This window comes from Cryptotermes secundus, unplaced genomic scaffold (genome assembly GCF_002891405.2).
Source record: "Cryptotermes secundus unplaced genomic scaffold, Csec_1.0 scaffold652, whole genome shotgun sequence".
Taxonomy (NCBI): Eukaryota; Metazoa; Arthropoda; class Insecta; order Blattodea; family Kalotermitidae; genus Cryptotermes; species Cryptotermes secundus.
The window spans coordinates 93,357-117,539 of NW_019737992.1; the positions used below are offsets into that span (position 1 = coordinate 93,357).

General features: G+C 41.3%; 1 protein-coding gene across 1 annotated transcript in view; it reads right to left on the reverse strand.

Moving 5' to 3' along the window:
- Positions 1 to 24,183, reverse strand: part of LOC111870658 (protein CBFA2T1) — a 657,082-nt gene that overhangs the window by 92,953 nt on the left and 539,946 nt on the right. The window contains exons 4-5 of the mRNA XM_023863129.2: positions 18,920 to 19,116; positions 12,781 to 12,927 (exon numbers count right to left, since the gene is read on the reverse strand). Coding sequence (XP_023718897.1) covers positions 12,781 to 12,927; positions 18,920 to 19,116 — 344 coding nt within the window. The remainder of the gene's footprint in view (positions 1 to 12,780; positions 12,928 to 18,919; positions 19,117 to 24,183) is intronic.

Below are 24,183 nucleotides of genomic sequence, written 5' to 3' on the forward strand. Positions count from 1 at the left end.
GTTTTGTACTTCAGTCAACAGGGCAGAGTCTGTCCTCGAGTCAACAGAACACAGTTTATGCGCCAATCAACAGGACAAAGTTTGTCCTCGAGTCAACAGAACACAGTTTGTGCTCCAATCAGCAAGACAGAATTAGTTTTTGCTATCAACAGGACACATTGTTACTCTAGCAGATAATAACTTGCACACTAATCATCAGGGTCCAATCTGCACACTAATCAGGAGAACACAGTTTATCCTTCAATCAGCAAGAGGCGCAGTTTGTATTGTAGAAGTACAAGATATTTTCTATTCATATCAGTATAAGAGAACTTGCACTCCAATCTGCACAGTACAGCAGAACAAGGGTTATTCTCCAGTCAGCAAGATACAGTTTACACTACAATCAACAAGGCGCAATTTCTGTTTCAAATAGAAGAGCAGCTTGTACTGCAATTTACAAAATACACCGACCTACATAGTCTCGGTGCTGGCAGCCTCGTTAAGTAACAAAATAACTGTTTTTATTCAAATCAACAGAAAGCCGTTTGCATTACCTGAAAATTTTCCGTCATTTTCGTGGCCTATTTAACGAGACTTATTTCTCGAGAAGATACAGTGTCTGAAGGCAGTGTGACAGACTAATTATAAGCTTTGGAAGGAAGTGGTGGTAACCTAATAGAGATACTATCAGAGCGTCTGTCTGGCGGGACCGAGGAAGACGACGGGAAACCTGCGTCAGGATAACAGGTATACCAAGAACCTCCAGGATAAAAGTCTAGAGCATCACTTCCAGTCCAACCTGTTCGGGGTTGTACTTGCTACTTGTAACTCTCGCTGATGTGTCTGCAGATGCAAGTCTGTTGCCTTCTGTCTGTGCTTAGTTCACTGATATAACCGATACGATCACTGCCGTTCAGTGATAAATACTGCTACTTCTTATTAGGACGGTCTTAGGTTCGATTCTCAGCTAGACGGTAGACTAGTTTGAATTTTATATCCCGTGAATTTTATCAGTTCTCGGATGCAAATATTGGTACTGCAAATTGTGGCAGATCACAGCCGCTTCCTTCTAAATCCTTCTCAGTCCAACATTCACAATCAATCTCCTTTTCGAGATCTGAGTTCCGCATAGCCGTGACTATAAATGATGCCGTTGTGGCACTTTCGCTGTAGATGAAGATGCCGGTAACACAAGACCCAGTCATAGCTAGGAATGTTGTCTCTGAGTGTCCACAAAAGCGTTTGCCTGACATTCTCTCTATCAGTAAGATTGTTATGAATCAGCTTCTATAGCCTCGTTCATGAAAACAAGGCATAAGCTTAAGGCGAGAGAGACATTAAAGCAGACAAATTTTTACTTTGTGTGTGAGTTGAAGACTTCACATGTGCTGTAGTTACAGTGATATTTGAAGTTATTGTGAGACCGTCATAAATCCGTTGCCAGGAAACGGAGAGTGAAGACTAGTGAAAGCACACTGAGAAGATTCAGAGTGGAGTGGTTTGTAGTGTGAGAATCGGCAACAGTGTTAGGCTTGCTTGTAGTTATGACTTATGAGTGATAAATCCATTTACCAACCCGAACCTCGTCTATAGTCACTAAAACACGTGACAATATTTAGAGCAACAAAATTGATAAAACTTCGTGAACAGGAATTTATAGTTCTTTAGCACACTCATTTCTCCGTCTTCCTACAACTGTGAAACAAACGCAACAGACACATTCAGAATGATAGCTGTTACTTTAAATTACAAGACAGACCAAAGAAATATACAGAAGGTCAAAAAGGAACAAAGACATTTTAATAAAATATAGACGCAATCTACATGAGCAGAATTTTGGACATAGAAAGATGTGGATTTGTCAAGTGGACAGAATACAGGGAGGGATTTCACAAAACATTTGCGAAATAGCTACCACAAGAAGGAAACACTTTGGAAAGCTGTTAGACAATACACGTGTACGTCTTAACACATTTCTAAATGGTTCAAATGTTTCAGAGATTCTTAATAATGATGACGGCGAGACACAAAATCAACAGCAGAGATACTGCTTAGATACAACTTTTGTTAGCAGCAGAATTTGTACACTGGAGCCCTACACTCGAATGTCAAAGTATTTAATTAACGGTAAAGATAAATTATCTGTTCCTATAAGAGAATTAGGCCGGTGACGGTAGCCGAGCGGTCTAAGCCATGTACTATCTTCGCTCGCTTGGAAAACAGGATCGTGGGTTCGAATCCCACTCGGGGCATGGATGTTTGTTTGCGTTTTTCTGTGTTCGTGTACAGGTAGAGGCCTTGCGACGAGCTGATCACCCGCCCAAGGAGTCCTACCGAATGTGTAAGTTCTAGAAAAACCGAAGTGAAAGGAGAAGTTCATGGAGGTAGGCCTAGGCCCACTGGGGCTGTAGTGCCAAGGGGGGGGGAAGAAGAGAATTAGGCCTGCTGTTCTGTCTTTATTCAGTCATTACGCAGAAGACTTTATTGTTTATAGTTACGGATAGGACAGCTAGGTGGCACTGAGAGAGGTATTTATGCATCAGTCAAATTTAAATCTGGACCATTACTGAGAAACAATTCCATTAATTATAAAGTGCATATTAATTGAAATTGTGATTTATTTCAATCATAAATAGATCAACGGTGAAATTATCTGCGAAAACTGAAGCTTGAAATGATAATTGTTTATTTCAGATGTTTCGCCTCTTTTTTGCATTTGAGATCATCGACAGTAAAGTCCAGCAGTATATTAATGCAAGGGAAGAGTATAATTTATACAAGAAATTCTGTGAAGAACTAGTTACCTACATTCTTTTGTGTAATTTTTGTATCTGATATGAGAAATAGAAATAAAACTTTAGTATTTATGCGCAATAAAGTCACCAAACAATGCAATTTGGGATACTCCAGTGCTGGTATTGATGAAGGGAGTGATTAACGAGGTACACCGTTGAGATTGTCTCAGGTGGCATGATGTACAAGCACCAAGTGTCATGAAGATTGGCACAGGTGTTAAGCAATTTTAATGGCGTTAATGTTGGTATTACTGACGTAAAGGACTATTAAGTGCGTCGTGAAAATGGGCTCAGATGGCTTCATATACATAACAAATTCATGGCGATCGGTTAAGGCACTTAGGTAAAATTACGGTTCTTATCGAAACAATTTGAGTGGTTGTAATGTTGGTATTACGGATGGAGAGATTTATTAATTATGCCGTTGTGATAGGGTCAGGTGCCATAACATATATACCAAGTTTCTAAAGACTTGTTAAACGTTTAAAAGTTAAGAGGGGGTTCACATATAGCCACATACACAGACGCACACATGCACAGGCAGGGAGGTGATCTCATAAGCCTATTTTTATCTTTTAAAAATAGGGATAGTAGGTTGATAGGAAAAAGGAGCATATGGGCGCAATGTCAAAATAATAGTTATAAGTTACATTCATAAAGTGCCTGTCGGTATCTATTTTGTAATTCTATATGTGAGAGAAAAATCGCTAGATCATAGACTGCTATAGTTGGTCAAACTGTGACAGAAAAGATGTATGTTGGTGTTGAATTTTGAAGTATACAGTGGCCTTTACGATGCACTGTTGCCAGTTGAACGACTGTATGTAATAAAAGAGAGACCTTTTTTAGAGTAGAAGTAGTAACACACAAAAGTAAATATTTACACAATGTAAACCCATGCACGTAAGTACCTGATATCCAAAAATATGATTGAAATATGCCCTGGTCATGTAACAGAATAGGAGAAATAAAAAATGCATATAATTTTTTTCGTCATACCTGAAGGACAGAAATCGCTTGATGGACCAAGAAATTGATGGGAGGTTAATATTAAAGAGGCTCTTAGAGAAACAGAGTACGAAATTATGGAATTAAATCATATAGCTCAGGATGGGAACCAATGTTAGACTTCGTGAACCCAAACGAACCACTTCTTTCCATAAAACTCAGGACCTAGTGAGAAACTTCAGGTTCTCAAGAAATTCTCTTCTCACTGGGGCATGTTAAGTGCATATGTATGTAACTGTCAAATTAATATGATTACATTGGCGCTGTATACTTCGTTTTTGCTTGATGTGAGAGATGATGTAGCTGTTTTACTTGTGGAAACTTCTCCAATCACTGTGGAACTAGAGTCACTGCGTGCAATTGAACAAATATTCTTTTCTTCTTAGCAGACGCACAAAATTTCTTATCAGCAATTCTTCCAACGGAGCCCGCTTCCCCTTCAAAGCTGTAGAAACACACCAGTATGTTTAATTAGTGACAATTTGCATCCGGGCCACGAACAGAAGAGGGTGAGTGTGCCATATTTGCTAAATGGATCAGACTTAAGGTTTTACCGCTTCCCTCACGCCCTCCGTTCCACTACCCTGTGCCCATTTCCACTCCCTTGTAACAGACTTTACATAAACTGTATTAATTCGTTCCTTCATTATGATTTTTCATAGATATTGTAGCGCTATAAACACATCTGGTCTTGAAGAGCGGTCGTCTGCAATAAAGGCACTCTTGTTAATCCTTCAAACCCAAGTCATCAGACACCTAGAGGCTGATTTTGTTTCATTACCTCCTTCTTCGCATATTCTTCCATTTCTTCTCTTCTTCTTATTCCTTTTGTCACTTTCCTTCTTTTCGTAATTCTTCTTCTCTCATTTACTTCCATCTCCTTTTCTCTCCCAACTCTTGCTTGAATTTTATCTCTTCCATTTTGTTCTCTTTATTCACCTCTTCCGCATCTCTTCGTCATCTGCATCCTCTTCTCCCACCTATCCTTCATTTTTCTTTTAACTACTATTCTCCTTTTCTTTATCTTATTATTCCTTTCCTTCCTCCTTCCTCTTCCTTTCCCTCTTTATTCCTCGTTTCTGCAATCACTTTTGTGTCCTCTTCCTTCTCCTTCGCCATTCTTATACTTCCTCATGTCCTATATTCTTCTTCGTCGTTCCTTGTCCTTTTTCTCCTTCATTTTTGCCTACCTCCTCAACTCATTCCTCTACACATTCCTTTCTTCAGCCTTCATCTTCCTCTTCCTTCTCCTCTGTCTCCTTCATTTTTCTACTACGTCTTCACCTTGTTTTCCTTTACCTTCGCTTCTTCCTTCTACTACTCCTCCGTCTCTTGCTTCATATTATCTCATTTCCTGACCTCTACAACTGTGTGTCGGAAGAGGGAAATTTCAACTCTTTGTCATCTGAATACAAGGCAAATGGTTGTTTCATCTTCCACAGTGACATGTGAGGTTATAATGGCAGTAACTATGAAGATTAACGTCTTCTGGGATCTGGTGAGTGTAGTCTACACTTGCCTTGAAGATGGAAGTAGCATGTACCTAAAAAATGTTGCTAAACACGTAGTCAGGTACGTGTACTGCATCCTAGATGACAGTACTGTCCAATATCTTCCTCAATATATTTACATATTTCACCATTTTGAATACCTATCCTCATTTCTTCATTCACAGTCTCTTCAGTAATTCTACAGTCACTAAATTCGAACAATGACACTTCAATCACTTACTTTGTCAATTGAAATGTGTCCAACCAACATGTGACACCCTATCAGGAGAGTGTTATTTATGAGGTGGAAAAGCTATGTTTTACATAATCAGATTTTCTGAAGAAGTAGCTAGGGACTATAACTAATAAATCACTGCAATGTGACTGCTTAAACTTTAAATTGAGGAAAACCACGAAGAAATTGCTAAAACAATTTGTTTACATGTAGAGATTTGAATCTCCGACTATAAAACATGAGAACTACCGACTGACCACGAGGATGAGGCGTAAATATTGTGATTAATATAAGCGTTGCTAGACAACGGTTTGGTAAACACATTACCAATGTTACGCAGCCAACAGTTGAAGCATCTCCGTCGCTGGGTAGCAAGTCAATAGGCACGTTTCATAGCAACGGACAAAACACAGATTCGGAGGTCCTTCTCCGCTCGTCATTCGTCCTTAGTGCTTCGTAAGTGACCGATTTGTAACAGAACCAAGTCAGTCACAGTGGAAGAGAAGACACTCCTAGTCCAGTAAGGAATGGGGCGAGTCTTAGGCAGCCATTGTTTGTGAGCTCTTATAATTGACTGTAATTGTAAAGAAGTGCCGGTCAATTCAGTCATTCAGTCCAGAACCCGTCATTATTCGTCACGTAACCCCTCGTACGTGATAACATATTTGAGATTATTTTACACACATTAATTAATGAGACAGTTATTTGATAGATATCATAACACAGTACATGTTAAATGGATCCATGTAATGGAGGAACTGTTGCAGATGGAGAAAGCAACATCTATATATAGAAAACATTGGTTAATATGCTGAATATTTAGTCGCTGACAGCTGAGTAGGTCATGGCCTGGGCATGGGGAATCATCACCATAAAAATTACACGTAAACTGTTATAAATTTTGTTATGACAGTGATAAAATTTATGGATCAAAAGCAGGCTTTTCTTGTAGGGGAGTATATGTAAGCTTTTTGTAGTTGATCCAGTACCATGAGGTCCGTTGATGCTCTGTAAACATTTCAATTAGTCCGTGAAAGGAGAGCAGAGATAGCCATTTTAACTGAGACTGAAAGAAAGAGAAGATTTCTGAGTAACATGAAATAAATAACACTTCCAGTTAAACAATGATTGTTTTCCTCCACATCCACGCTTATATTCATTTCAGAAACTGAGAAAATAATACAATGTAGGTCCTATATAGAGTTGAAAAATTTATCAAATATATTACCGCCGATAACTTGCTAGTCTCAAAAATGTTCCAAAAAGCAATAAATAAAAAAGCCCGATAAAAAGCTGTAGATCAATACCTTCGACAATGGTAGCCACATAGAGGAGCTACAAATTGTACTGATAATATTAAAATATAATTATGTATATGCTTTCAGAGTATTACCAAAAGCGCAATTTTCTTAAAGAATATTTTTAACCATTTCTCTAAGTGATGATTTTGATACATCATGAATTAGACCCATCATATTCTTAATACAAATTTGGCCATAAGAGTGGAAATACAGATAAAATATTTACATGTTTGTGTTTAAAGGGAAGGAAATGACATGGACTATTTGCATGAAATTACCCTGCGAGTAGCTCTGTATCTTCATATACTGTACATGTAAGAAGGGGCGTCCTTTCGGTTTCTGTTGCAATTTTTGAGGGCACTGCAAAAGATACTGCCAGAACAGCTCAGCACCCTGTTCAACAAAATGTGCATTCTTCACTTGTACTCATGTCTCATGTAAATTGGCCAAGGAAGCTAAAACATATTTAAACTGTCTACATACAACACTCCACTGTAAGGGTTTAGAGGGCGGCAGAATATATGAGACGATTTAAATTTGTGGAATGAATAATTTATTTTCAGTTAATATAAGAAACACTTTGTGATTTGTGAAGTCTGTAGAAAAGCATGTCATGTGACAACTACTTTGTCAATGAGCTCCACTGTCCTGCAGACAATCCTCGGCATATCGCCTCAGAATCCTCAGTCTGTCCAGTGGAATTTGCAGAAGGGTAGTCCTGATGGAATCCCGCAATACGTAAATGGTGTGAGGTCGAGTCCCGTAGACCTTGTGCTTTAAATATCTCCATAAATAGAAGACACATGGGGATAAATCTGGCGAGCGTGGAGGCCAAGTGACATCACAAATTCTCGAGATGACGCGTCCTGGGAACATTTCTGGAACTGTTTGCTTGGTGATTCGTTCCGTGTGAGATGTCTCGCTATCTTGTTGACACAATACTAAGCTTTTATCATTGTGGCGTTGGCGTAGTTCTGGCAGAAGAAATTCGTTGAGCATGGACACATAAGAATCAGCAGCTACCGTAAATGCATGTCCCTTGTTGACTTCAAAAATTTATGGTCTTAACATGCCAAATGAACTGAGTCCACACCATAATCTGACCTGCTGGCTATGCAAAGGTGACTGCGGCAGTAAGTGCAGATTTTCTTCTGCCCAGTACCTGAAATTATTCTTATTAACATAACCGCTTAGATGGAAATCGGCTTCATCTGATGTTATCAAGTTTAGAATAATTTGTATTGTGTGTCCATCATTTCCGATAGCTTGGCGCAAAAGTCCCTTTGCATATTAAAATCACGAGGAAGTCATTCCTGCACCATTTGAATTTTGAATGGATGAACCTGGAAATCCATGTGTAACATTCTCCTAACACTCCTATCTGACACGCCTAGAGCCACAGAATGTCTAGCAGAGCACCGTAGACTCTGCTATAGGCCAACCAGCACACTCCCCACATTTTCTGGGTTACTCACTGATCGTGGACGACCTGGATTCTTCTTTGGCAAGGCAGAAACAGTTGATCTAAACTGGCTTACCCAATTTAGAATAGCCTGACACATTGGAACCTTACCATTTCTTCCAATGTTAAAGTGCTTCCTAAATTCACATTGTGTCTGAGTAGATGAAACATTATTAATAAATAAAAAGCTCTGCACAACAAATGAACGATGTCCACATGACCAACGCTCCATGAAGACTGAACTGCTCTCGACGCAGCCGCAAAATTCAGCGCGCTATCTCCAAGCATATGTATTTGGCGCAAATTTCAAATCGCCTAATCAATTCTGCCGCATCTTGTATGTTACTAATAAGAAATACAACACCCTAAACCTATAAACTGGATGAATTCGCCTACAGACATCCATTACACTGAAGAAGACGCCTAGAGATGTGGGTCATTTCACCATATTGTCACGGTTTAGGGGTGACTATAGACGGGGTTTCGGATTTGAATTTATTGACAAAGTTAACACAAGACTTGTAATTACACTTTACAGATCACTGGCACATATTGATTAGTGTCCTCAGTCAATTAAATTCTCCATTAGCCGTTTCCTGGCAGCAGATTTTAACACAGGAACTATAACAGTGTCACTGAATTTCACAGTCCACATATCACACACAGGGCTTACTTTTCACAGCCGCCCTCTTGCAACTAACTCTTTTCTTCCAAGCTTCTCGTACAGAACTTGGATCCCAGGCTGACGACCACTTCACCCCAACTTTCTAGTCCTCTCTTCACAGGCTGACTTTCAACTGAATACTCCTAACTATAGAGCCATCTCTTCTCAGCTTCCGGCAGAGCTCAAATCAAATGGTTTCTTAAAACTATCCTGCTCATAACGTCTCGGAAAGGACCACAAAGCAAACACCCCGTTTCCACAGCAAGTCTAATATTACGCGCGTATAAGTTTCCGCGGGAAAGGTTTTACTCAGCCGTTGCTCAGAAACGGTAGTTGTATATTTGCCTACCCCGCAACCATTGCATAGCAACGGCTGTACGCGCTATATTGGTCTCTCCTTAAGGCTATTCATCCCGAATGGCCTACAGGCGTACAGCAGTTTCCTATTTTCCCGAGGGCAGTTTATGTGACGGCTGTGACCGGTCTCACCTTCCTTACCCGTGGCTTCTTTTCACGGCGATTTCTTCCAATCGCTCCTGCTGTTCCCTCCTTAAGGTCCCTCATCTCGGACGGTTCCCTCCTAAGATGTCCATTGATGCAGGTTGATCACCATCATCCTGCTCTTCCGATCAGTGTAGGCAAAAGTTCCGAGAAGAGTTAAAACTCCTATATACGAGGCTCTTAAACTGTTGTTAGTAGCCCTTACTTTCGTTTCGGAGAGGGCCATCTACTCCGCAATGTCTTGACGCTCGGTTTCCGCAGTCTAAAGGAAGTCCCGGCTATTTGTTTCGCGAACTCCAACTCGCGATTTTGTCCTCGGGTCTCCTATAACGTCTCTTTGCTTCCCAGACGTGTCTAATGTCTCCTGCTCCTTCGTGTGATGTCGTTGCTGGCTGTTCGGCAGCTACGCTCTCTTAAGCTTCGGGTCCTTATTCCGTTGTTGCATTCCGGTTGCGCCCAACGTTTCTTACCGAACGTCCGTCCTTTAGGGGGTTCCTCATGCAATGCTGTCCTGGCCTTGCCCTGACTACCGCGTCCCTCAAGCAGTGAAGAAATGGCACGGTGGGTGATCCCTCTGCAGGCGACGGCCATCTTGGTCCGGGACTCACCATTGTCCTGGATCCGCTTCTTCAGCTGACCGCAGCGCATTACGACTAGATGCCGGTCCCCCTGTCGCTTCTTCAGTGCTCCCATGGGTTTCACTGCGGCCTCTTCCTTAGGGACTTCTTCGTGCTCTGCCTCGGACCCTTTTTCTTCTAGATTTGTGTCCAAATCGGTGGCTTCCGTCTTTATCCTAGACTTCTCAGGCTGCCATGTCTTCACCAGTCGTTGTTTGGTAATGCCTTTCAACGCGGTAGATTCCTCAGCTTGTGTGTTCTCTCTCTTACTAGCCGGCGACTCTCTCACTACTAACTAAACTCTAAACTAGTTTCGCTTCCAACAGTTCCTCTAGTGTTGCATTACGCAGCTGTCGCGTGGTCCATCGGTACGTGTTAGGAATCTGTTGCCTAGCAAGGGGTGTTGCTTACTGAGTCATTACTTAGCAACAAGTTTCATGCTACAACATATTCATGTTAGCCTATGTACAATACAGACCTAACACACAAATCAGTAAAATAACCATGGGTCCCTTTTGATTTAAGGATCTCGTTTCCTCCTTCCTATATAGATTATTTTCATTCCTAATTTTTATCGTCACACAAGGTGTGCGCAGAATGTCCGTAACATTCGTGACACACCAGTGTAAGAAATTCTCCTTCTCTTCTCATTCTCTTTTACCTCCCTCCCCCTTCTAACTTTCCATTCAGGAACGAAGGGGAGAAAAAGTAATACTTAAAATTATGACGAAAAACCTAGCTGCAAATCGAGTTATTGCAAAAGTTTGTTTGCAGCCTTTCTCTCGCTAATAGTTTGTGTTTTTGGCATAAGGAAATATCAGCAGAGCAGTAACGGATGTCTGGGACGTGGAATTCAAGAAATTAGTAACACTGGCAAGCGACGTACAGATGTGGACATAGCAAATGCCACTCCTTCGAAGTCAATTTGCATTAAGAGATATTTCCTGATTCATAGCATATTCCTTATTTCTTAATATCCGATGATTAATACTTAGAATATAACTTAACTATTTACTTTTGTGACAGAACTCTAATTGGCTAATACTCGTACTTAGAATACAGTTATTGTCTACCAATAAGAGTACTCGTAATAAAGTATTAATATCAGTGGTAGAACTGCTCCATTTGGCTACTTACTGACTACAGTATCAGAGTAGGGTATCCTTCCCAACTGTTTTTTCAAGTGGGATGCAATTAATATACACAGCTGACAAACCATCATCAAACAGTACTATTTCCCTATGATCCATTTTAATAGTCACTTCACTTACCTCGGCCTGTGAGCTCTCCTACATGCTTTATTCTCAGATTTCTCTACTCACTGCTTATTTAGACGTCTGAACCACATGCCCAAACCACAGCAAGCTTCTTGATATGAATGAAAATTATTCGAGGGTCAGTCAGTAAGACACAAATGGAAGTAAAACATCTGTAATGGATGTAATAGGTTTTCTATGTGTATCACTAGGTAGCAGCACAGTCAAGCTTCATAACAGTCTAGGCAGCATACGCACATACACATGTTCAGAGGGTGGTTTCAGTAGTCAAAATGGCTACCGTACTTGATGAATATATTGCCGAAACTCGGCGTTCACTTGAGCGTTTTCCTTTTGTGGGCAAAATGACTCAGTGCGAAGGATATTCATAAAGAAATGGTCTCTGTTTATGTTTAGAAGTATTTCTGGCGTAAAGCGGTTCCACCTTGCTGGCAAAAGTTTCGCTGATGACGAAGAGGTTGGAACGGAAGTGCAGAAGTGGCTGATACAATACTCAAAATACTTCTATGCTGCGGGCTTTGACGCGCTGATAAAACAATGGGACAAGCGCATCAGTGTTGGTGGAGGATATGTATAGAAATAAATGAGGTGTCCAGGTTTTAATATCACATATTTTACGTTTTATATTCATCTGTGACCTAGTGACTGACTCTCCCTCCTATAACGATAAACAAGGACCTAAATAACGAAGCTAAGGGTGAAGACGTCATTCATTCCGAGACAATGAACAGACAGATGCCCAAGATAATTGTGATGTAACTTGATATTTAATGAGTTGTGTAGAATTTACAAATTACATTTTTGTGTAACATTCTTTCCAAGCTTCATTTTTCTTTGGTTTAAACATGATTCAGGGAACTCTTTTTTTTTTCAAAATATTCCAGACCAATTAATGTTTCTTCCCTCAGTTTGTTTATTTCATATGATCCACGATTGTCATACTTTGATTTGCTAAATTAACTGGTTTATCTGTTACCACATTTCTCAATTTAATCGGATACACCATGTTTACACTTCAGAAGACAGGAGCACCAGCAAAGTCTATTTATAAAACACCTCGTAACTAACCCTTGGTGAACGGCGAAATTTGTCCAGATTGCAGCTTGTGTGTAAAAGGATTCAAATAAACAGTACCCTGAACATGAACAAAGTTTGACTAGTGCTGCATCTGAAAAGCTAATTCATTTACACTACCCCCAATAGCGCTCACTGTCCTCAGCAGCGCGCAGGTTGTGTTCGAGTGTTCCAGTGTCGTTTGTCTGTATTCAACGTGTCGTCATAAAGGCTTTACGTAGAGCTGATGTCCTATGAAGAGAGTCCTATTTCATATCCGAAAGATTCATCCCAAGATTGCAGAACAGTATAAGACAACGAAGAAAATAGGCGGGTGAGATCTGCCTGGCCTGCGATAGCAAGGACTAGTGTTGACAGGAACTCAGTGGACTCACCTGCTTGGCGAGCCGCGCCAGGTTACTGAGTTCGCGCTGCAGAAGTGGTAGGTGCGCCCTGAGAAACGGGACGACGAAAGGGCGGAGGGGGAAGTTGGTCACATCCTGCAGCGAGTGGTGGAACTCCTCAATAGTTATGCTGTTACTCTGAAACACAGGAAAGACCAAGTTCAGAACTCTGAGCTTTTATGGTGCATAACAAATTTTGTGAAGCAGTGTCACTCTTCAGAAGCATATAATGTCTCAGTTACGTAGGAAACTGGGCCCTTTTAGGGGAACCAGGAAGTACATTTCCGCTTCCCATACTAGACTGTATTCTGACCTAGGTGGATGTATGTAAGACACCCTGTTTTTTTAAAGTTCAGTCAATTATATACTCCGATCCACGGCCGGTGCAAGCACAATTCCTCCCCCATCGGCTAACAACGCACCCGCTTTCTCAAAACGTCGTCACAATTAATAACGTTATAACAAGAAATTTCCAGACACTGTTACGAAAACTACCACTGATGCACTCTTAGGGCACTTTTATTTACACTGTTACGTAACTGATTACTGCCAATTAATGGGCATGATGTGAGTAGGAGACCAGAGTTAATTACTTTGTATGCAAGAAACAAAGAACATAAGTGATGTAAAATATGTTCCCCGGCCCTCCCTCACTCCACGCGGGGCAACCGCTAGATTCGCCCTGTGCTCTCTTGCGTCTGGATCTCCCACTAATATTTTCATGTATTTCTTGTATCTTCCGTGTGTTACATGGGCCGTACATATCAGAATCCGTGTCTGATCAACCGGATAATATTCTGTGAACATTAACAACTATTAATCTGCTGTGTAGTGCATTATGAGGAAAGAAAACACTTTTAGCAAATCGATCTTATCATAAATGAGCAGTTGAACAAGACACATTCAAAATGGCATCTCTGATTCGTATTCGCGTCGCAGTTCAAATGCAGAATAATCTGAGGGATACGGTTACTGATCGTCTTCAGTCTGTCTCGAGCAATGTGGCAATGGTACCCGAATTCTGGCTACGTCCACGCTATTTACAATTCATCATTCACAGTCACTATACAACCATACTTTACTTGGAAGAGAATTCTTAGTGAGGTGAGACTGAGTCCAATTGGTACTGCGGCCACTACTGGCATATTGTACCAGCCCCAGATGATAGGTGATGGTGATTGTGGAGCAATTGGTGGAATGAAGATTGGCAGGGGAAACCGAAGTACTCGGAGAAAACCTGCCCCAGCGCCACTTTGTCCATCACCCGAACCGCCGTGGAGGGAAGCCAAGGACTAACCGTGAGCAACCCAGTAACTACGTAATCAGATCCTAACGTATTCTTGAACCCTTACTTAGAGCCGTAGCAAGTTTTAAAGAATGATTTGTAGAAACACAGAAATAAAGAGGGAAAATAGCGTGGTTCAAAATGAATCGAAATACAGGCTACAGACTGCTATATAAAATCAATTTAATCCACGAAAGTCATGAATACTAGGACGAAGTAGCATGGCTTTCTTAACTATTTAAGCGGAAATATCTGAATTCAGTTACTGTTGCAAACACGACTGAAAGAAGTCTAGGGGGGAGATGTATAAGTCTTTAGTGAACACTAGCAGATCACAATGGCCGTAATGTCTAAGGCATGAAATGTCTTCGCCCGTCATTACGTCGGGCTGATGTCCCGTCCAAGAGTCCTACCGAGTGTGTACAGATTAAGAAACTAAAGTAAAACAAAGCGTTTCATGGATTCCCTATGCTCCAAGTGGGAGCCACATGAATGGATTGATGGATAAGCATACAATTATAAATCTACGAAGAGAGGTCTAGCTGGGAACGCCGGGAAGGCGTTTCGGTCGGTAAAGTTATTAAACTGCAAGTCTGCACAACCTTCTAAGATCCATCAAAGTTCTACTGGAGTATGGACCTACAGCACGGTAAGCAAATTACAAACTGCTGTCGGTAGGCCTATATGAATAATAGCGGTTAAGATCATAATATTGTTATTTTCCACAGTTCTCTTTTGTATTGTAACGGACTTGATCAACGCGTCGCCAGGCAACAGCTTTGTAATCACAGCTAGGTTACGCAACAATTGAGGAGGCTACGTTTTCCGTGCCCGCTGTGACACCACAACATGAGATATTTATCACGTGACTTGTTTTCGTTGTTGTCCGAGCGGCGCCTATATAACGAAGACCTGTTTAAGCTTAAGTTGGTGGAGAGTCTAGGAGGGTTCAGCAGTTTAGAGGACGAGGACGAGAATGGAGCGTGAATTGTAAAGAATGAATACGTATTAAGACAGAGCAGTGCAGAGAGATAGAAGAGATTACTTCATAGTTATTCAAGTGATAGTTTCTGTATTGAGATTCGTTGCTAGAAGACGACTAGTGGAAACAGAGAATCCTAGTGCGTGTGCAACGGCGAACTATAAACGGTGGAAACACCGATAGCGGTGTATTAAATGTGATTAAGAGAGATTGTAACCCAGTGCTAATAAATCCAATCATCCGAAATATAACCTACAATTATTTCGTCTCTCGTGCCACCCTACACGTGACCATATATATATATATATTTCTAGGTCCTCAGGCTCTTTGTTTTCAGATTCCCTCAAGTTATACTGATCCTTCTGAAAGAAATTCTAAGTTTAGAACTCATGAAAAATTAAAGTCCGATTCGTTATAACACAGAATCATCATCATCATCAGTAATCTGTCAAGACGACAGGTCCACAGTCTCTTTCAAAACAATTCCTCCACTTAATGCGATCTAGAGCTTTCTCCTTCAAATGACAGTATCCTCTTCTGTCCCCAAGGTCATCCAGCATCTTCTTACGTCTTCTTCCTCGTCTTCTTGTCACTTCTATCCGCCCATCTATCTTTCCTTCGATAGCTTCTTTTAGAAGGCAGTTTCTGCGTAAAACATGACCAATCCAATTAGCCTTCCGTTTTCTTATTTCATGTAGGATATTCCTCTGCTCACTGACTCTAATTAACACTTCTTCATTTCTCACATAATCGGTCCAACTGATCTTCTCCATTCTTCTCCAACACCACATTTCGAAACTTTCCAGATGTTTCTGATCTACTGCCCTAAGTGTCCATGTTTCAGCCCCATACAGAGCTATGCTCCAAATGTAGCATTTCACTAGTTTCTTCCTCAAATTTAAGTCCAATTTGCTGGTAAAAAGATTCTTCTTCTTGCTAAATGCAGCTTTTGCCATGGCAATCCTGGATTTAATTTCACAAGTACACCTTCCATCATCTGTTAACAAGCTACCCAAATATTTAAAACATTTCACATTCTCCACTTGTTTTTGGTCTATCTTTATTGTGACTGGGGTTGGTTGTCTCGAAATTTTCATTACTTTTGTTTTCTCCACATTCATTTCCATGCCATAGCACCTTCCAATTTCAATTAGTCTATCAATCATGCCCTGTAGCACAGTTTCTTCCTTAGCCATTAACACAAGGTCATCTGCATATTTCACAGTTTGAATAATTTGCCCTCCTACTTTGAAGTCACCGAGCCCATCCAGAGCTTCCTTGGTAAGGCATTCGCTGTACAAGTTGAACAGAATTGGTGATAAACAGCATCCTTGTCGAACTCCTCTTCCAATCTGCACACTTCCTGTCTCCCCCCTGTCCAGTCGTACTCTAACTTTCTGATCCATGTACAATTTGCTAATCAATCTTCTTTCATGCCAATCGATACCTGTTTCTTTCAGGATCTGCATTAATTTGGTCCAGTTTACCCGGTCAAATGCCTTCTGCCAGTCTATGAAGCAAACACACAGTTCTTCATCTATCTCCAAAGTTCGTTCCGCTATAATTCTCATCATCCCAATTGCATCCCTGGTTCCTTTTCCTCTTCTAAATCCAAACTGATCTTCTCCAAGTACATCCTCTATTTTCCTTTCAATTCTTCTTTTAAGTATCTTTGCTATTATCTTTGCTGTATGTGCAATAAGACTTATTGTGCGATGGTCGCTGCATTTTGTAGCTTTTGTCTTTTTCTTTAAGGCAATCATTGTAACTTCTGTAAAGTCCTTGGGCCACTCTCCACTTTCATATATGGTGTTCATTAGTTTTGTCAGTGTTTTCAAACCACCTTCTCCCAGTAACTTGAGCACATCTCCAGGTACATCATCATCTCCTGTAGCCTTTCCCTTCCTCATTTCCTTGATAGCTTTTTCCACCTCACTTTGTAAAATATATGGTCCTTTCTCGTCTGTATCTACTTCTTCTTCCGGTTCAACTTCTAAGGTTTCTGGCCGATTAGGTCGATCATATAGTTCTGAAATATAATTTTCCCAAATTTTCAGCACTTGCCTCTGATCTACTATTCTATTCCCCTGGGAGTCTTCGATGCCAACATTTTGAATCCCATGATTCTCTTTCCATCCTAGTTCTTTTGTCTTCATGTACATCAAATCATAACGGCCTGTTCTTTGAAATTCCATAATCTCATTACATATCTTCTCAAGATATTCCTTTTTGGCCCTGTCCGTGGCTCTTTTCAATTCATTCCTCAGTCTCCTGTATTTCCTCCTGCCTTCTTCATTGTTGACATTCTTCCATTTCCTTCGCTCCTCCATTTTACTCATCATCTCCTGTGTAACCCATGGTTTTCTTGCTATCTTCTCAACTTTACCTACCAAATCACTGATAGTATCTAACATGCATTCTTTTATATCGTTCCACTGCGCTTCAGCATTTCCGCTTTCACCTTCAATTGCACCGAGTTTCTCTTCTAGAGTCTCTTGCACGCTTTGTCTTTGAGCATATAACTTCTCCAAATCCCATCTGGGTCTGCGCTTTCGAAATCCTATAATTTTCTTCAACCTGGTTCGGAACTTGGAACACAGAATAGTGACATAATTATGTAATTCTCTATTGTTGCATTGTGTTGCATATAATTTAACTCTTCAAATGTGTTTGTATCGTTTTAATTCTTATAGCGGTGTTCTGAGCAATTGCGAATTAAGTAGATCATGCGACTAGGGTCCCGTAGTTTATGGGGTACTGTGCGGAGCTGGCATGCAATTTGTCTAACATGAGAGGATGGAAGGCCCCTAAGGCTTTTAGGTGCAAAAGAAACAGTTTGATTTCCTCTTCCTGTCTTCATTGGTTCTAGTAAAGCGTCTAACACATACCCACATCCCACCACGTTTTTCAGTGCTCTGGGCACCCGCGAACTCTTATATCTCCCCCAGTTCTGAGTTTATAGTTCTTGTTTAAGTTCTTTATTAATTTTAACTTCGATTGTACTACACTTTTCAATCTAAACCCCAGTGACAAGTGGCGCGAGCAGTAAGGTAAGCAGCATATACGTGAAGATATAGCTGATGATAGATGTGTTGGCCGAAACATGATGGACAGTCCCAACAAGGATACAAGTGACATTTATAATGGTTAAATTAAAACCACAATAGCAGACCCCAGTGCAGGGTTTGCGCAGTGGATGGAAACGGTGAGATGGTTGCTTACCAACTGCGAAACCGTGTAGGTTTTATTAAACCTACGACTATACAGTATACACTACTGAGCGTACTGCAGCCACACATCGCTTACGGACATTTCCATTAGGCGTGGCTGCCCGATACCATGGCCACCACCGTCACCTGACCTCACCTACTTGATCTTCTCGCTGGGGCGCTTCACGAAGGATATTACCGGTGCGCATCATGTGCTAAACAGCATTACTAGAATTTCGGGTTATACGCATCAGAGGGAGAGTGTAAAAGGACATACTTGAGAGGACTTTGGCATGCCAGGGCTACCAATGTAACATCAGCAGTGTTACAGACTAGACATAATTTGTCGTTCTGTGTTTCGCGTTCCTGCCGTCAGTACAACACAAGTGATAAATCTTTGAAATTGCTAACCTTGTAATCACCCTGTAGGCATATTTGGGTTCAGAAGAAGAGGCGGAAAATTGGTTATTCAGAACGATGCCAAACGGAAACCTCAAACGCGAGTCTTACAATGAGCAATTTGGCTGTAACTGTGCTAAATTTAACCGTACGAATTAATGCATTGAATCGCAAAGAATAAACTGATGAAAGTTAATTGTGTGAATCCAGTCTGACCATCAATCACACATGCAACGGCAACAAAAGGGTACGTACGACTAGGCTGAAGACGAGGGCGCGGACTCTGTCACCGGTGTCAGGTGCGATGTCGCTGCCGAACTGCACCAGGGTGCTAAGGAATCGCTTCATCTTGCCCAGGGTACGCCCGCTGCTGTTGCTGTTGCCATGAAGGTGTGAGTCCAGCAGCGACAGTGAGAGGGCCGTGGACGGGGGCAGGGGTGGACTCAGGCTGCCTGAAATATGCATCAAAGTTCAAATTTTACCATTTATTACTCTGCCTCTAGTTACGGGAAAAATCCTCAGGAAATTTTTCAGAAGAATGAGATAATAAATTGCCTTGAAATCAGAAGATACCATGTGAGTAGTCTATCCTATCAGTAAAGTGACTGGCTACTGTCTGGGCTACTGGGTCCCTCTGAGGGCAGGGACAGGTACGTAATTTTATTTCCGTGTTCGGATCAGTCGTGAAGACACCCAGCTTTCTATTAATGGGTACTGCAGCTCTTCCTCTCCGAGAAAATGAGTAAAGGGGGTAAATCAATCTCTCACCCCTACCTCGCGCCCAGGTGGCAGCAAGCAGGGCTCTGCTTTCCCTTCCTCGCGCATATGGCACGGTACAGGGACACTTCCGCGTTTTACTTTACTCCTGAGCTCGATACCACAAGTCGTATGTTAAAATATGCCTTAACCGCTTATTCTGCAGCCCTTTTCAGTTACCACATCATTATATAACTCCACTCTAAATACCTCCAGATGATGATAAAATATTGTTTAATGACTTAAGATTCAAACAGTTGGTAAAAATATGAAATTATATGGGAAGCATAGACGTTAAACTGAACATGTCTTTGCTTCAACACTGAAGTCGGGTAAGTGGTCGCTTTCATAATACCACCCAACTTCCTCAGAAAATGATATTAAGCAGGCTTCACAAGTGTTTCAGACATGAGGGCTATAAAAAGAACTGCAGAGTTGGTACTAATTTGGGTAGAATCTATGCGAATGCCCAAATTTTCATGGAACGACTCCGAAGCTCAAACTTGATATGCATCAGAATCCGCCAGGAACGTCTCCTTCTAAATAGACACACCGCATTAACACAATGTTTCTTCCTGAGGCTTTAACTAAATAGAGGCGTGTGCAGAAGGTGATTTGAGACAATAATCACGCATGCCTCTTTTTGCTGCCCGTGTAGCCTTGTTTTACCCTCCGTCTCCTCGAACGATAGAAATTCCCTGTCAGGCATCTTAGCTGGGGTGCTAGTCCGTTGTAAGGCCTCTACAATCCCTCAACGGAGTCCTACCAACTGTCTCCACAATTTATAATTTCAGAAGTCAATTCTGAATATCGGCAGGGCAAAACGCCTAATTCATAAAGGTGGAGGAGGAGGAGGAGGAGGGGAACGAGGAGGTGGAGGACAGGAGGAGAAGGGGAAGGAGGAAAAATAGTAAGAAGTTGGCTTTTTTATTTCTCTCTCTTCCACTTTTCTTGATGTATTAAGTCAATTACTATGTCGTCACTCGTTAAAACATCTTTCGCAAAGAAAAAGTTCAAATTTACTCGACTTAAAGTGGATCCAACCAAGTTTCTGTTTTTATGTAGTACGTTTCAAGATAACGTCAAGTTACATGCGGCTAAACTGTGGTGTCATCCACGTATGAGCATTGGAGTTCAATGGGGCATGGATATAAATACGGTCTTGAACAGTGAGCAGACAGAAATACACTGTCTGCAGGGTAACTTCATATACTCTGCTGTTCCTACCCACAAAATCGATGTTGAATTCTCTTCTAGTTATGTGTCTTGGCTAGTTATTTAACGACGCTTTAATAATGTAGCATCAGATGGAAGAATGTCCGATGAATGAAAAATTATAAAAGATTTGGAAGGAAGCTGTCGTACCCTTAACGAGGCACTCCAGTGTTTGTCTGCAGAGACTGAGGAAAACAAAAAAACAACAGGACGTATGATATCTCGGCCGATATTCGAACAGAGTACCTCCTGAACACAAGTTTAAGACGTTTCCTGTAGACCAGCCTCTTCGGTCCACGTGCTTCTGTTTTAGTTTTTTGTTTAACTACTTTCTTACTTGTGTACCTTATATAAAATGATAACTTAAAGAGAGAGGCGAAAGTTAGTTGGCTTGAGCTATTTTAGGGGAGGGCTTACTGATATACATTTTTCCAATTTAAGAATTTGGGGGGTGAGACTCAGGCCGTTGGTATTGCGGTCTCAGTCTGGCCTACTTTATCAATCCCTCCTGACAGACGAAGATGAAACCTTGATGAATTGGTAACAGGCAACGGAAAACCGAAGAACTCAGAGAAAAACCCGCCTCAGTGTACTTTATCCACCACATGTCCTATACGGGCTAGTCTGGGATTGAACCCCGGCCTCCTTGTTGCAGTCAATGGCACGACCTGAGTTACTGCTCCAACTCTCTCTTAAAGGAAATGAAGAGAGCCGGAAAAAAATGAGGACAGCCCATCTCACGGCCCAGAATTGAATCCACAATTTTCAAATGCGAAGCAGAATAGTGGGATTTTTGCTATGCTGAATACAGTGTCCGTAGTTTTCCCCAACCCTTCCAAGAAAGTATAAATTAAAATAAACCCCAAGGGTTTCTTCCCACGTACTTTCAAAGTCATTCTTCTAAGTCATTGATTCATCATTCGACACGATTACACCAATTTAAATGAGCTGCTATCGCCAAATAAACTGTGTGTAACATCAACTCGGACTGCCTGTTTTGTTTTGTATGTGATTTCCAAACTAATTACCTAATAAATAGGTACTACCAAATTCTGAGAAGTATGTTAACTTCACATTGTCGCACATTTGCGCAAGGCAAGAACTGTGCAGCCAGCAGAAACAGCCGTTTTAGGGAACATCTCTGCAAACACGCTTGTTGCTAGATAATGGCTGTGTAACACGCAACAATAGAATAACTGGGAAGCGGTGGTCTCTACGCGATCCGTGCGATAGCAGCGTGATGCAACAATAGAAGAACTGTTGGGAGAATATTTTCTATGCGGTCGATCCCGAGGCTACATAAACTGTCGATTGTGCATTGTGGGTTAGTGGCCAGCCAGTGTGTATCTGGGGTCGAATACGTCCACCGTAGCCCTGCGAGTCGTAGGAGGCTACGAAAGGGGAGCCCAGTGCCTGGGTGTATAACTGAGCCACCCTGTTCCTGTGGGATATAAATGCGGTGACTTCGATCTCCAGTAATATGTGGTCATGAATCCGGCGGGACTCGGACCTGAGAATGACTGCGCTGACAAGGCCCAGCAGCAATTATAAACGACAGAAAAATCCCATCATCAGAGAGGATGTTATGTAAGGACTATGACCGCAAGCATTCAGTTGAAAAATAAATTGCTGGTCGTGAGTCTCAAGGGGCTTATCGCCAAGACGACCTGATTGGCGGTAGACCCTCCAGTCGTAAAGTAATTATGACTGACTTTGACGCTGGCTGTGGGTAAGTCCGGCAGCTGGAAGCCAGTTGGTGTGTTACAGATATATTACATATTTGTTGCAGTTGTTTGTATTTCTCTGTAATTGTTGTAGTTGTTAATCGTATTTGGTTTGTATTCCATGTGGTAGGATGTCCTTATTGTTGTGTTTTGTGTATTGTGTTTTGTTTGAACGTGTTGTCACTTAGTGTAATGTGTGTTACTTGTCTGTTGTGTCCTATTGTGTACTACTGTCACCGGGCTAAAACCCAATTGCAGTATAATAAATAATGTAATGTAATGTAATGTATTTTAACGATAAAACGTATTGAAATATAATTATAACCGGTGCAGGTAAGTTGCCTGCTCAAAGCTAGTGCTCTTTCAACCTGGGTAGACTGAAAGAACGGCGGTATACGACACTTATCTTAGCCAGTACACCGACCGAGGCTGGAGTCGAGTTCCTCTCCAATATAATTCAGTCTCATCATTATTTGAGCCAAACTTTTCGGTGCACAGACTGTTTACGCGTTCCAGTTTTTATCAGTTGTCGAACCTGGGTTATGTTGAAAATGATTATGGACAGGCCTTGCGTCCTTTCAGGTCAGTATTGGTACTGTGGCAATAAGTTTTCTGGTTTGGGACACGGATCGCGATGGTCTCAGACATGCGCAATGGTAGTGACAGGCTGTGACACAAGGTCACGCCTGATTACACACCCAACACCGGGAACTGTCACAAACAGGATCAGCAGGTGCTGGGAAGGATGTTACCTCTCTTAGTGAAAAAATAAGAAGAGCGGAGTGTTTCATAATCTACGTCACGTAACAGTTATTTATACTGTTGCTATAGTCCTTATTATTTTCATCTCTGCTTCATTTCGCCAACACATCGTTGGAATTACAAAACCCTCTGCATACTTCCAAGAACCAAGTTACATTATAACTAAAATATTTATATAGTAATTTATATTACATTAATTATTTTACACTGCAATCACTCACTTCATATTTTCGAGAAAAACAATGTCACTCAGCCAAAGTTCGACGTGTGATATAACATTCATCAGCTACTACTGTTCTTAGGTTTGTCAAACTGCGCTTCATTCAGATTTCCCATTGCATTATTTAGTGCTATATGAAGATTAGGATTGTGCGGACTACTGCTGCTCTTGTAACTAGGAGTAACAATAATAACAATTCAGTTCAGTTCTTTATTATTTATGTGCCGAGTCAATAGCCACAAGGCCACTTACAGACAGAGCACAGTGCAGATACAGGTAATTACATTATGGACAAACACCACATAAAGTAAAAGACAAATTAGAGGCAAGCAGTGGAGGAAACAAGACACTAATGCAAAAAAGTAAACAAACAAACAAAATAATAATAACAATTTAACGTCCACGTATTTATCGTCCGTCAATATTGCAACACTTTTTAAGTTAAACAACTGCAACAGGATGCTGAAACTCAGAATTATAAATAATAATGTCGCGTGTTAGGCGTATAACGCGACAAATAACTTCACGCCGTATTTTATATAGCGAATCTTATTTCACATTCGCACTTACAATCACCCAAATTACAGATTTACGATTACTGCTATCTGCAGTATCACAAATAGTACACTCCAAATGCCACAAGACAACTGACTAGTTGCTGGCTAACTCGGAACTAACTCGGAGGTAGCTCGAGGACTCACTCGGCGGTAGCTCCAGGACTCACTGACTGGCTCTGAATAGCCTTCGCTGCTCCTTATGTAGCCTTGATCGGACAATTGTCGTCTGGTGCCTTGTTGCTAGCCACGCTGTCCGGAGTTGTTGACTGCTGCCTAGCAACCGCG